Source organism: Fusarium oxysporum, chromosome 5, assembly GCF_000149955.1.
Source record: "Fusarium oxysporum f. sp. lycopersici 4287 chromosome 5, whole genome shotgun sequence".
Classification (NCBI taxonomy): domain Eukaryota; kingdom Fungi; phylum Ascomycota; class Sordariomycetes; order Hypocreales; family Nectriaceae; genus Fusarium; species Fusarium oxysporum.
In genome coordinates, this window is record NC_030990.1 from 4133764 (window position 1) to 4147393 (window position 13630).

The 13630-nt window shown below is 49.0% G+C and overlaps 5 protein-coding genes across 6 annotated transcripts; 2 read left to right on the forward strand and 3 right to left on the reverse strand.

Moving 5' to 3' along the window:
- Positions 1-242: 242 nt before the first annotated feature.
- On the reverse strand, positions 243-489 carry FOXG_02391 (uncharacterized protein; the record flags this gene model as incomplete). Its single annotated transcript, XM_018379832.1, has 2 exons — positions 243-349; positions 429-489. 2 exons carry the CDS (start codon positions 487-489, stop codon positions 243-245), a joined length of 168 nt encoding a protein of 55 aa, XP_018235954.1.
- Positions 490-3194: 2705 nt separating this feature from the next.
- On the reverse strand, positions 3195-7583 carry FOXG_02392 (uncharacterized protein; the record flags this gene model as incomplete). The annotated part of the gene is made up of 1 exon (XM_018379833.1): positions 3195-7583. One exon carries the CDS (start codon positions 7581-7583, stop codon positions 3195-3197), a length of 4389 nt encoding a protein of 1462 aa, XP_018235955.1.
- A 738-nt stretch (positions 7584-8321) lies between these two features.
- FOXG_18310 (uncharacterized protein) lies at positions 8322-12651 on the forward strand. Of its 2 annotated transcripts, XM_018398377.1 has the most exons (3): positions 8322-10219; positions 10343-10642; positions 10691-12647. In XM_018398377.1, the coding sequence occupies exons 2-3, from the start codon at positions 10497-10499 to the stop codon at positions 12399-12401; spliced, it is 1857 nt and encodes a 618-aa protein (XP_018235957.1). In that variant the 5' UTR covers positions 8322-10219; positions 10343-10496; the 3' UTR covers positions 12402-12647. The 2 variants fall into 2 exon arrangements, with proteins under 2 accessions (XP_018235957.1, XP_018235956.1); XM_018398376.1 differs by having other exon boundaries at positions 8322-10642; positions 10691-12651.
- Positions 8366-9113, reverse strand: FOXG_02393 (uncharacterized protein; the record flags this gene model as incomplete). The annotated part of the gene is made up of 2 exons (XM_018379834.1): positions 8366-8665; positions 8715-9113. 2 exons carry the CDS (start codon positions 9111-9113, stop codon positions 8366-8368), a joined length of 699 nt encoding a protein of 232 aa, XP_018235958.1.
- A 319-nt stretch (positions 12652-12970) lies between the features above and the next one.
- FOXG_02396 (uncharacterized protein) lies at positions 12971-13627 on the forward strand (the record flags this gene model as incomplete). Its single annotated transcript, XM_018379835.1, has 3 exons — positions 12971-13150; positions 13205-13446; positions 13498-13627. The coding sequence occupies 3 exons, from the start codon at positions 12971-12973 to the stop codon at positions 13625-13627; spliced, it is 552 nt and encodes a 183-aa protein (XP_018235959.1).
- Between the last annotated feature and the right edge of the window lie 3 nt (positions 13628-13630).

Here is a 13630-nt window from a genome sequence, read left to right on the forward strand (position 1 = left end):
TTTCCAGAGACAGTGCCGGTGTTGGATCAGCGAGGATTTGCTTGTACACTCAAAGGACGTGAAGCGGATGGCCATCTTTGGCACGATGCCTGTGAGGACGGCGCCGAGACCCTTGTAGAGACCGAGGGGTGTCTCCTTTGCGATGATGGCGGCGCCGGTCTTGATGAAGCCGCGCTTGGGGGCACCTGGTTGGCGCGCGCGCCTTGAGAGCTGCATGCGGACTTTGATTGTGTCTTTTCATTTCACATGTTAATTACTTTTCTTGGTTGTGAGATTTTTTGGGTTTGCGACTGGATCTTACCGAGGGGATGACATGCGAGAGCTTCCATCATACCAGCACCACCACCAGCTGCGATTCATGTTAGCTTCTGTACCATTGCGCATGGGGAACCGCTCTCTAAGAACCGTTTCCTTTGGCTGCGACATACCAATGAGGTTAACAGCCGCTGAGGGCGGCTGTTTCTTTCCATTTCCATTCTTTGAAGCCATTGCGACAGAACTGATCTCTCGGTCAATCTTGCGCCGAGTCAAACAACTATTTCAAAATCCGAGAGTTTGCGCCGAGTTCGTAGAGCCGAGGTTCGGATCGGTGGATGGTTTTATTTACTTTTAGTCTAAGGGTAGCTTTGAGGAACAGACACAAGAGAGACAGAGAGAAAGGGACGAAAAAGTGAAAAAGAGGGCTAAGAGGAGAGAAGAGAAACAAGAGCGGAAATCGGAGGAGGGAAACAATTTAAAGAGAATTGAAAGAGTAGAGTAGAGTAGCATATGCCATGACCACGATCCATGTCGGCGATGGACCGAGTCTAGAGGGAGAGGGTCTAATACTTACACACCTCAAAAGGTTATGATTGAAGTCCGGAGAACCCCACATTGTGAACTAGATTACGGGGAAAATAAGTTGGAGTTGGGGAATGGACGGGAACGGGATTGGGGGTGAGAAAGGAAGACCTCGGAGGATGCCTTGGCAATGGATTGGCTGAAGACACGGCATTCAAAGGTGTGATTTGTGTGAATATGATATTATTGAGTATTTTAATTGCTCTACCTGTAACCTGTTTTATCAAGTTAATGTTCACGAATCTGTATAATTGAACACCAAAGTGTATTCTCATCATGGCATGTAAATTCATGCCTTCACACCCTCCCTCCCAGATGCCGTCCATCGTCTCTCACATGCAACTCCTCTAAACCCCTTCCAGAACCAACACAAGAAACTCCCACCTCACAAAACAAATATTCCACGAACTCTGACGTCGGCCCTCAGCTCTGGGTTTCTTTAGACCGAGAGTCAATGCCCCACCAGTGGTCCGGGCAGATGGAGGACCAGGGTTCAGAGCATCATTCCATGCGGCCGAGAACAACGAGCCTCTGAGTATTTCTTTAAGCGTGGCACATGCTACAACTGTAAAAGCCCTGAAGGAAATAGTTTTGGTGATCACGAGCTTGAGATGACTCAATTTACGAGGCGAGCTCGGTGAGAGATTGGTTGTAAGTGACGTCGATGCACTTTTACCGACGGGTAGCCGAGCTTGTGATATTGCGGGGTCCTCTCCCCCTTAGTTAGATAATCAATCAATCAACTTTATTCGTGAGGAGAAAAGCAGAGCCGTGTCATGACAGCCCAGGCAGGTGAAGGGAGAATTTACGTATTCATGATCACGAGCTCCAAGCAGGGACTCTTTTTGTATCATTGGTTCTCTTTCGTCAATTCAACGGTAGCTACCACCAATTATCATCTCCCACAGCTCTTTCCTTCTATCTACACACCTCTAACCAAGACTCACACCCTCTCCAAACGGCCATCGTCCGCCGTCAAGGGGAGAAATAAAACAATAGCAAGAAAAAAGGTGAAGCGCATGACCGAGCTTTGCCGAGGTCTGCAAGTGGACTCAGCCTACGATTTCCAGTTATTTCCATGTTCTTTTTTATTAAAATTCTCAGATCTGTTTTTTTATAAATTTCCGGAAATGCTTCACCGTCGGGTAGACTCTAGCACTGCCGTGCTTGTAAAGGAGAGGATATCGATTGCCGATGAAGGAAAAAAAAAAGAAAGGATATAAGTGCCCCCCTTGAACCGCGGAAACCGTGAGTATACTCTTCCGTGCTGTTCCGATAAGATTCAGGATTGTTTAGATAGGTTAGGCACGGATAGATGCCGATGTTATATGCCTTCCATGTTTCCATCAACTCGGAGCTCGAGGTCGGAGTTTCGGAGACTCGGATGTGAGGTCTGATTGGCTGTGTACCTGAGGCGCTTCCGAGAGAATGTCGGAAAGGGAGGGTCCACTCGCGGAGCCGCGACGGTGAAGGTCGTAGCCGACCCGGCCAGGAAGGTCTCCGCCAAATATTCACGGCTATTACTATTTTTACGGTACATTCTAAAGCTACCTATTTATTGCTTCCTCACTTTACATGTTTGTGAATGGCCTCATGTCTGTATCCATCACAAGGATACTGACCTTGGAAAACACGGTACAAAACGGAAGAGTCCCCTGTCATTAAATTATACCCGGATGTGATTTCAACCGCCAGGGTCCAAGGTCATTAATTAGATTGATTTGACTGGTCCGCTTACCGCAAATCATGCTGTATCCACATCCCGATATTGCAAACCCCCAAAGTCTTGAATTTCGTCAGGGACTGACTATGGGGGATATGTGGGATGAAACGAAGCAAGATTGCTGTGGCTCGTAATTGTTTGTTACGCGCTTGATAATGTGATCCTGTCTGTTGATATGCTTGTAAGACGATATCCAACACAACTTTGCTTTGCTCGTTTCATGAAACTTGGTCATGAAGTCATCCGTGTGAAGTGAGGGCAAACTTCCATCATAAGGTCTATGCATTGGTCACTTCGTGTGACGCGAGCTACAAACAGACTACCTACTCTAATGCCTGTTTGCTAAGGTCATTCAAAATAATTCATCTCATGACTATCAGTTGTATACCCCCATCTGTCATGATCGGTGATAGAGGTCTGCAATCAAGCCAAGCAAATCAATGTGAAACCTACAGACTTATCGCAAGACCTCAATTATATAAAGCCAACAGGCCCGTTCACTCTTTTCACTTCAAGCTTGAGGACATACTAATTTATATACGCTTGGATATTATCCAATATCTCATTTCATCTTCAACCTGCTCATCTAAACTATAGTGCTTAAATCGCAATAAATGGCAACAACTTTTCCTTATATATCCGCCACCTCCCCAGCATTTCTCCCTATATCATTTGCCGGCCCACACTCAACCACCCTCCCCCTATCCAACCTCAAGCACCATGTTGCATCTTCCACAGCCTCCAACCGATGCGCAATCGTGATGACAGTGCTCTCTCTGAGTTCCTGTCTAAGGATCCTCTGCACCATCGCCGCTGTCCCACGATCAATCGACGCCGTCGCCTCATCAAGAATGACAAGGCCACTTCGACGCAGCACAGCTCGACATATACCCACCAGCTGTCTCTGCCCCTGACTGAGATTCTTTCCACCTGCGTCAATGCGGGTTTCGAGACCCCAGTCAGTACCGAGAACGCGATGGATTGCGTTTGTGCACTCTTGGTCGGAGAACTTGGCTTCTGGGTCGATGTTGTCGTGTAGTGTGCCCGGGAAGAGGATTGGATCTTGTTGGATGAACGTTACGCGATTGCGGAGGGCTGTACGGTTGATGTAAGCGAGATCAATGCTCCCGATTGAGACAGCGCCTGAGTACGGTGCTTGTGTTACGAGGAGAGCGTTTGCGATGGTTGACTTTCCGGAGCCTGTTCGACCGAGAACTGCGCATGTTGAACCCCCAGGAATCTCGAATGATACGTTGTCCAGAACCGCGGGGAGGTCATCGGCGTACTTGAATGACATATCCTGGAAGCGTACGCTATCGCATGGCCTGGGCCAGTCTTGGGGAGGCTCAATATCACCGCTGGGTTCCTCCGGGATACGGTTCAGGGCATCGACTCTCTCGAGCGACACGGCATCGAGCTGAAGAGCCGCAAACTTCTCACATAGTTGCTGAACGGCGATCATGGCGATGTTGGTTTGAGTCAGAACAAAACCGACTGCACTAGCTGGTGTGCCCATGTATACCATGGAGAGAACAAGGATAGTTCGCATGATGGCCGAAGACATACCGAGTCTAAAGTCGAGCCAGAACGTCATACTCCAGAAGAAATGATCGTGCTTTTGGAAGTCATCAACAGCTTCCAAGTGCTTCTTTTGAAAGCGGCTCTCAACCTTGAGAGCACGAATTGTTACAAGACCATCCTGCATCACTCCAATGTTGGCGATGATGGGAGTCAGATATCGCATCTCCATTCTGCGTAGACAGCGCGAAGCGGGGACGTATATACGATAGAAGTATGCGAACAGAATGGCGACAACAAAGATAACCCCTACAAGAAAGACTTGGTGTGTCATGATGGCGAAGAGACTCAGCGAGAGAGCGACCAGGTTAAACACAAATTGCTCGAGGGGTGCAAGAATTCCGCCATCGACCATGCCCATGTCGGAGATGAGACGGTTCTTGAGCTGGCCTGTCGGTGTGATATCGTGGTAGCGAAACGACGCCTTGCTAACTCTGTCGATGGCGATTCTGAAGAGTCGTTGAGCTGCGCGGATGCTGATTGAAGCGAGGAGGACTTGGGCTGAGGCGTACGAGACGATTTGGGCGATTGATAGACCTGCTAGAACATAGAGCCAGGGCCTGGGGTTCTGGTTAGGATTGGGAAGACCCCAATATTCGCTTTCGATTAGGGTCTCGAAGTTTGCAGATTCGTGGCCCCATGCTTCGAGAAGTCGTGCTCGCGCAATGTCACAGTATCGCGATAGTCCATAGAACAAAGATAGAAATACCCATAGGTGCCATCCTCCTGCACCCATGTACCTAAGATAGATACCAATAGGAATAGCCCCTGTTTCGGTAACTTCTTCAGGAAGACCCTTGTCGCTTGGAAGTTCTTCAGATACATGCTCATTAGGCATTTCGTGAGGTTGAACTTCAGCAGCACCAGAGTTGAAAAGATGTGGATGTTCGAGCTCTTCTTTGAGTTCCGTTGGAGTGAGAACATGGGCGTAACCATCGTTGATATCAATAACCTGATCGGCATGTCGAAGAACGAGATCATCGCGATGCGTAACGAGAACAATTGTTCTGGCCTTGGCCAGTGGTCCACAAAGGAAGCGCTGAACAATATAACTCGCTGTGTCGTGATCCAGAGCTGCGAGAGGGTCGTCCAAAAGAAGAATCCGACAGCTGCTATAAACTGCCCTCGCCAGGGCCACACGCGCCTTTTGACCGCCGGAAAGGCCAATACCACCCTCCTCAAGCTTCGTTTGATCACCCATAGGAAACGTTGCGAAATCAGGAATCAGTGCGCAAGCACTAATAACATCCCTATATCTCGCACTATCGAATGTTTCATGGAAGGTAATGTTATCTCTGATACTCTTATTCTGCAACCATGGGAGCTGTTGCGCATATGAAATTGGTTCATCGGCTCTTGAGAAGTGACCACTCTTGTGCTCCAGTTCGTTGAGGATCGCAAGCAATAAACTAGATTTGCCTGAACCAACTTTACCGCGCACAACGGTCAGACCCGTTGAGAATTTGAGGGTTAGGTCGCGAAGAACAAGATGGTCTGTTGAGGGGCGTGCGAAACTTGCTTTGTTGAACTCGATATCGCGCGCTTCACAACCGTTAAAGGCGTCTTCGTCTCGGTCGGGTTCGGACATGTATTTGTTGACACGCTCAACGGGGATAGTGCACTTCCATACTGCAGAGATAAGATCGAAAGCCTCGCGGGTACTCGCCTCGAGCTGTGCAAAGAGTTGTAGTGAAGGCCAAATAACGTCGTTGGGTAGACCGCGTCCAAGGATGAGTGTGTATAAGCAAATACTCGCAAACGGATAAACCGCACCGCCAAAAACATTGATCGTGGAGATAGTAGCATTGACGATAGAAATATGAAACCTCTTCCTCATCTCGACATCTCGAAACCTCAAAATGCGATCTCTCCACGAGGATGTCCAGCCATTGAGCTTAAGCGGGCGACTAGCCTCTACAAAATGCGCAACAGCCTGAGCCCTCCGATCAGAATGCCCCGTTCTTTGACGCTCAAGTTTGATGACTTGGCGAACGAGGAGGGAATTGCAGATGAGGAAGACGACCATGAATCCGAAGCCGACGCACGATGGCCAGCCCATTATGTCGATTAAGTAGTAGATTGTGACGATGACTTTTATGGGCGTTGCTACAACGCGGGGAAACTCCCAGAATCGTTGGGATATCTCATAAGTATCTCCGCGAATTAGGTTGACTACCTTTGCGTTTGAAGCTTGATGGTCTTGTGTTGGTTTTTCTGCTGGCCTGGACTTGTTGTGGCCGCAGCATTTGTTGAAGAATCTGCCAAAGCGACTTGAAGAAGTGTCATTTCCTTCAACGCCAGATGAGGGGTCTTTCTCTGTCATTTCGGACCCTGGGACGGCTCTTGTGAGGAGTTTGCTGAATAGACCGATGAATGTCTCGCCGCGACTTCGTTCGTAAGCCTTGCGGGAGTACCATCCTGACGACGTTCTTGCGATTTGACGGATGGTGTCGATGCTGAGAATAACGACACACCAGAGCCCAGCTTCTGCAGGGTCGTTCTTGTCGAGGGATTGATAAAGCTTGCTTGTAAGACGAAGATTAGAAACTTCAGCGACTCGTTCAAGAATGGCTGCAAATGTGCCGATGAGAAGATCTAGGCCGTTTGCTTCGATGAGACATGGAAGAAGCTTGCCCTTGAGCGTTCGGAATACCTGGTGCAGTCTCCAGTGCTGAAACTCATATGGTAGCTGCCAGACGTCCTCAATGGCGATCTCTCGTTTTTGGGCGATTTTTGATAGGGGGTTTACCCATCTCATGGTCCAGAATTGGAAGAGGGTGAGGTTATCTTCAGGGCTTCGGACGTGGTTTGATGGAGCGGCTTTGGCGTTTCCGATATTTGACGAACCCCAGAATGGGTTTCGAAGGGGCATGTTCATAATGACCAGAATTGCCAAGATCTCAAGGGTGAGGTGTCCAATTTCGAAGGGATTGATTGAGTTGACCTTGAAGCTGAGATAATAGATCGCTCTAAGGGTTAGAGTAGTTGCCATCATGAGAAAATACTGTAACATCAACAACTTGGGAGCTTGGACAGGTCTACCCAGAACCGTAACCAACGCCACAACAGTCCAAGGCACGAGCTCCATAAACGAAGCTTTGTGACGAGAATGAACAATAGCAGAACTAATAGCCAGCCCCAGCCCAAGCAGGGCAATGAGCAGAAGACACAAAGTCCAAAAAGTCCATTTCCTCTCCTTGGGATGAAACGGTGGCGGCTCTTGCGCAAACGGTTGTAACCAGCGGGGAGTAAACCGTGACAACGGCGTTCGACAAAGGTAAAGCAAAAGTATCGAACACGAAGCTATATCAAGACTGAGCATAACGCCCACTTCTCGTTTCGGCCATGATGTACCCCATGTTTGGTACAGTGGCTGGTCTGTGGGTATGTAGTTGAAGAGCTGCTTCGAGAAGCTGGCGTGGTAGAGGTCTACAGCTGCCATACTGGCAAACAGCCAGAGTTCCAAGGTAGATCAACTGGATAAAGTTTTAGCTCATCAAGACTTTGAGATAAACGGCGAGAGTCAAAATAGGACGTAAAATAGAGCGTAGTAAATAGAAAGCGTAACAAATGGAGGCAAGATGTCAATGGGTGCTAGAATGGCTTGGTAGGTATACAATGGCTTGGGAGATTCGAGACATAATAAAGCAAAAGCTGGCTGTACAGAACAGAGACGTGAAAAACATACAAATGGCGTTTGTTATGTTATGTCCGGGAGCTGGGCGATTCACACATAGGAAAAGTTTATTCGCAGGGCGTTACTGATGGGAAAAGAGAGCACAACATATATATAATGACGAATTATAAGCCATTGGCTCACTGTACAGAGATGAAACAATTCATATGAATCAGATGTTATAACGGCATTGTGTATCAATGGCAGAGACAAGGTGAGTGAGAGAAGAGACGCTGGCGGTGAATATGGATTTTCTGTCCCTGTTGCGGTTGGCATCAGACCAGAGACCCTTGGATGTCCAATGAGATGCTAGTGGAGAAATATGTCGTTGTTGAGCGTGGAGTATTTCTCCGGATACGGCTTGGTACAGATATTCGCTGATCATTGGCATGGGGGTTGGATGTTAACGTAGGATTCAACTCAACTCAACGATGTGGTGATCTGCAACTCAGAGGCACAGTGAAATGAATTGTTTCGTCTGTTCTGTTTGTGATTAAAAATATAACGCTCTCAACCAATGCCGTAACAGTTTTTTTCTTCTTTTTTATTTACATAAGTAGAGCTCCTCCGGCAAACGCCATGGTCATTAAAGTTATCATGCCGACGCCGTTTGCTGACCAAGCCTGCAGCGCCGCGACAGCGTTGTCGCTCGTTGTCGAGGATGCAGCTGAGCCGGTACCTGTAGCAGTGCCTGAAGCGGTGCCGCTTGATGAAGAATCGGCTTTTGAGTCGTTGCCGACAAGCGCGGAGAGTTTGTCGTCGTCGACGAATGAGGCCTTCACCGAGGTTGCGTTCTTGCAGTCGCTGGGAGGATCGGCTTTGCCCTTGACGAAGTTGGCAGCGATACACTTATCCTTTTATTAGCATTAACTTATGAAGTTTGGAGCAGGGACGTACCTGGTAGAGAAGACCGTCGACGGCGGAGGATACAACGTTGACCCAGCCCTTCTTGCCAGCGTATTTCTCGGGGACAGTGACCTGCGGCTGGCAGAAATCACCAAGACCGCTTTGCTGAACAATAGGAAAGACTTGCTCCCAATCTCCATCAGCCTTCTCATTGAGGGTCACGCGGAAAAGCCAATTGCCCTGCTGGTGAGTTGATCGCAGAGCAATAGCCTCGCCGCCGACGTGAAAGTCAACGAGCTTGTCCTTGGAGAGGTCAGGTGTGAAGCCGCCGCAGGGAGACTTGTCCTCGTCGTCGTCTTTGAAACCGATGGAGTCGGGATACTTGACTTCGAAGTGGGCGAGGGAGATGCCGCAGAGGAGAGCGGTTGAGAGGAGTGTAGAGGAGCGCATTTTGATGTGTTATGGGGGAAAGTATTGTGTGTGTGGTTTGAGAGAGCTGCGCTGGGCTGGAGTGGTGGGCGGCTGAGCTGCTTTTGTAGGAGTTGCGGATATCGGCAAGGGGATGAGGGAGAGGCTGAACTAGTGTGAGCTGTGTTTCGCTAACAAGGTATGTTATGGTGTCAAATATCAGGCCGTTGTGAGAAATGACCTTCCATTGGGATCATCCAACTCAAATACTTTGCTGTGATAACATTTTCGACTCATGTAGTCAGATATTATACCAACTCAAGTTATACATATTTCCAATTTCACAGCATGAGCACACAGCATCTGCAAACTCCCCATCATGAAAGCTACGTCATTGAGGCTCTGTGCTCCCATGATGAACCCTTCCCATCAATGCAAGCCATCTCACTAGCCTGAAGCAATTCACGCCAATTCCACATCAAACGCCCATATAAAACACCCAAAGCCTCAAAAAACGCCCATTCTTCAACGTCGCAGAGAATTCTACAGCAGAGTCTAGCAGTGCAAGCCTCCATCACCAAATGCCGTGTTAGTGGTGGAGAGTAATTAAGAGCACGTTTCGTTCTACCTACCCCAAAAGTCTAGACCTCGCAGGGAAAAACAGGGGTCCTTGACGTGCGGAGGAGCCAATCAGAACAGGAGCGTGCACGGACCTGAGGTTGTTTGAGCAAGTTTTCTCTCTTGTTAGTGAGCGAGTTTTTGTCAGACCATGGACGTTGAATCACAATGAGAAGGTTTAATGATGGTGATAAGTATCGGATATTCGGCATGCACGGATAGAACGGATACATTTTGGGGGATATTCGAAAGAGATGGTAGTTGGGAGTTTGAGTTTTAGTAATTTATGCGCAATTTGACGGCTGTTCGACGTTTCTACTGCCGGGTGTAGCCTCAAAGTATCAAGCTCGCATCGCTTGATTGCTCAATCTAAAGAGGTTAGTTGCAGATACAAGCGATCTGATGGGCATCTCGTCTGGCAACCGCACTCCGCGGGGTTAACTCTTCTTCACTACCTTATCCAACATCAGCACTCGGGCTCTTCATACCCGGCAACCTGTGACCTTCACATCTTGTTCGATACAGTCACCGTAAGCCAAGAAGCGGTTTCATCATATCAACTTGCTCATTCATTCTCACCTGAGTGTCAACAAGTCACACAATCGGAGGGAAACTGGACACTTGCACTCAAACAAAACTTGACTTGTTTGCAGGTAACATGAGCAACTGAAGCGAAAGACAATACCATCATAGCAGGATTATTTATGAGCCAGAGACACACTGGCTCTATCACGACGCTGGCCGTCTGGATCGTCCCTTCAACTCAAGTCACATCGAACCCGCGCCATCGGCGCATCATAGCTCATCATGGATATGGACCACATGCATCATGATCCCGGCTTGCGGATGGAAGTCAATTATGCCTTTGCCCGTGGATACTGGTATACCATCGCTGGTGTCGTCGGCGCACTCGCTGCTATTCGTGGCATCAACTACCTCGACGCTCAGCAAAGGTATGCCATATTGATGACTTCTTGTCGAACACACTGACACTTCGCCAGACTAAAAGCATGTCGCGATCCATCAATAGACCATCCAACACGTCCACGAGGAGCATTCAGTCAAGCATGGGCGACATCAACCGCCGTCGTTCGCGAAATGGGCCATCCACAATATTACATCCCCATCAATGGCCTTCGATGGGCGACACCACTTCCACTCGGTCGAATTATCGTTCTAGCATGTTATTGGGTCGTTATTGTCTACTTGATGAGCTGGAAGGTTTCACAGAACGACGTGTACTACTGGGAGCGCATCGGATATCGCAACGCATGGGTCACTTTAACCCAGTTCCCGCTGCTCTACCTTTTGGCGACAAAGGTCAACGTTATCGGATTCCTGATAGGGAGCAGTCATGAGAGGCTCAACTGGCTGCATCGATGGGTTGCGCGGACCATGTTTGTCACTGCGACGGTTCATGGCTTTCACTTCTGGACTATGTGGGTGCGCGCCGAGTTCCTTGACTATGCCCTTCAGATTATGCCGCTGGTCAAGTATGGACTTGCAGCTTGGGCTATCCTGCTTTGGAACGTTATTACAGGAATTGTTCCCATTCGGAGACTTTCGTATGAGGTTTGGGTGGCTCAGCATGTGCTCACCAGTATCATTATGCTGTGGTTGCTCCACAAGCATATTCCCTCAAATGCCCGATGGCTGCTGTGGATGAGTGTTTCGTTCCTCGTTTTTGACCGAGCCATGAGATGGGCACTTTTGCTATGGCAAAATGTCCGTCTTCGACCACAAGGAACTGAGTGTCAGGGTATGAAGCACCTTGGGCATCGAGTCGTTACCCGCGTTGTTGGACAAGCCACCACTGTCGTTACCATCAAGGATGTGCACTTCAAGTGGAAGGCAGGACAGCATATTTACCTCTGGGTTCCACGTCTTGGACCCTTCGAAGCGCACCCATACACAATCGCATGTGCGCATAAGCTCGAAGGCGCATGTTGCTGCAACAGCATCCAGCTTGTCGTGCGCGCCCATAACGGATTCTCCAAACGACTACACGAATATGCGACGAAGAATTCGGGATCCGAACTTACAGGCTTCGTATCAGGGCCTTATGGCGTTCCCCCGAAATGGAATATTTACGAAACGCTGGTACTAATTGGAGCGTCAACTGGAGCCAGTTTCGTTGTTCCCATCCTCGAAAGCATTGCGGCAGCGCAAAAATCGAATTGCACACGAAGAGTCGAAATTATCCTCGTTGCGAGAACATCTCAAGAAATCCAATATTATGTCGAAAGGGCCGAAGAGGCTAGCAGAATGGTACGAGCCAAAGGCGTCGGTGTAAGCATCCATATCGCCATAACAAGCTCCAATCAAACAGGCCCGGTCTTCACTCGTTCAGAGTCCTCAAACACTAGCGACTCAGACGACATCCAACCCGCCAAGGGACCGACAACAGGTTGCTGCTGCAGCGCAAACGGTCCAGACGAGAAAGGCTGCCCAAGCGACTCTCCCTGCCGCGGCAAGATAACCGCCACTGTTCCAGAGCTCATCCGCGAATACACGTGCAGACCAGACATCGAGACCATGATTCGCGAGCCGGTGGAGCAGGCTTGGGGAGAAACAGGGGTTGTTGTTTGCGGTGGGCGAGAGATAGTGGCACGGACGAGGAATTGCGTGAGTCGTTTGAGCGATGAGCGAGCTGTGCATAAGGGAACGGGAGCGCAGGGGATATATCTGCATGTTGAGGAGTATTCATTTTAATTTAAGGTCGATAGATAATGATGTTATGATTGATGTTAACAAGGCTGAGTGCAGTGAAGTGAAGTGGTTGAACAGGACAGGGATTAGTCGGTGGGCGGTTAGAATGTGGTGGTGGTGTGCTACGGCAACAAGGTCTAGGCCAGGCCAGGGGAATCAAACAATGGCCTCCACTGTCGGTTAACAAATACTGCACCGCACTGCCTGTGACTTGGCAATGCATTGACGTATGATGAAACAACCTTCTCCTCCTCCTATCACTCTCGATATCGTGGTACTCACTCCAATTCTATACCATCGTGGAATGCAAAACTGAGATATCCAAATCCACCCTCTAAAGCACCCGGCACGTCGATAGCTCCCTTCCACTAGCACTACTACTCTCAACTAGGCTAGCCCCAGCCCCTCCAATTGGTCCCTCCTGACCCTTGAACCCCCGAATCTCCATTCCTCCACTTTCTCTTCATCACTTTATTTCCTCTCCAGCATCAACAACGCTGTGTTTCTTTGTCTCTCTTTTTCTTTTTTAAATGCTTCATCGCTGAGACTGTTTTCATTTTCCTCAGCGCGCCATGCCTTCACGGCCGCGGCGGCGTAATCGCCCGGAGAGGCTGTCGAGGCCGTATGCGATGGTGCACGCGGGTGTGAGATTGATTGCTTGGATTACCAGCCTCGCTTCGATTCTACTGCTCGCATTTGTTTGCAAAGAATGGCCTTCGAAGAGTCAGGTCATTATCGCAGGTGCTGTCGGTGTGAGTAGCCCCTCTCCTCAACGTCTTTGGTTACGCAAAACTGACGTGCTCTAGTGTGCAATCGCAATGCTCAACGATAGCTGGGAGGTGTTAGCAGTGACAGATGCTTCATTTACAGTTCCCAGATTAGCTACATCGAGAAGAGTCCTGCACGACTTGTTCTCTCTAGCTCTTTGTGTTGGCGGAATCATCATGATGTGGGTATCAAACATTAACATCACCAACGACAAAAACGCCGAGCAGAAGCGTCAAGAGCAGTGGCTCATGGCTGCCCTGTGGGCCTTGATCGCTGTGGTGTAAGTTTCCCCCTCTTTGGAAGGGTCACGTTACTGATAAGCGTGATGTAGTGGCTGGAGATTAATCTTTGCTATCTGGGGTTGTGTGGATTGTACTGGCGAGGCCAGACGTGCTGCGCGGAGAAGGCAGCGACGGAGAGGGAGAGAAAATGATCCCTGGCGACAGATGGGGATTCTCTGAATG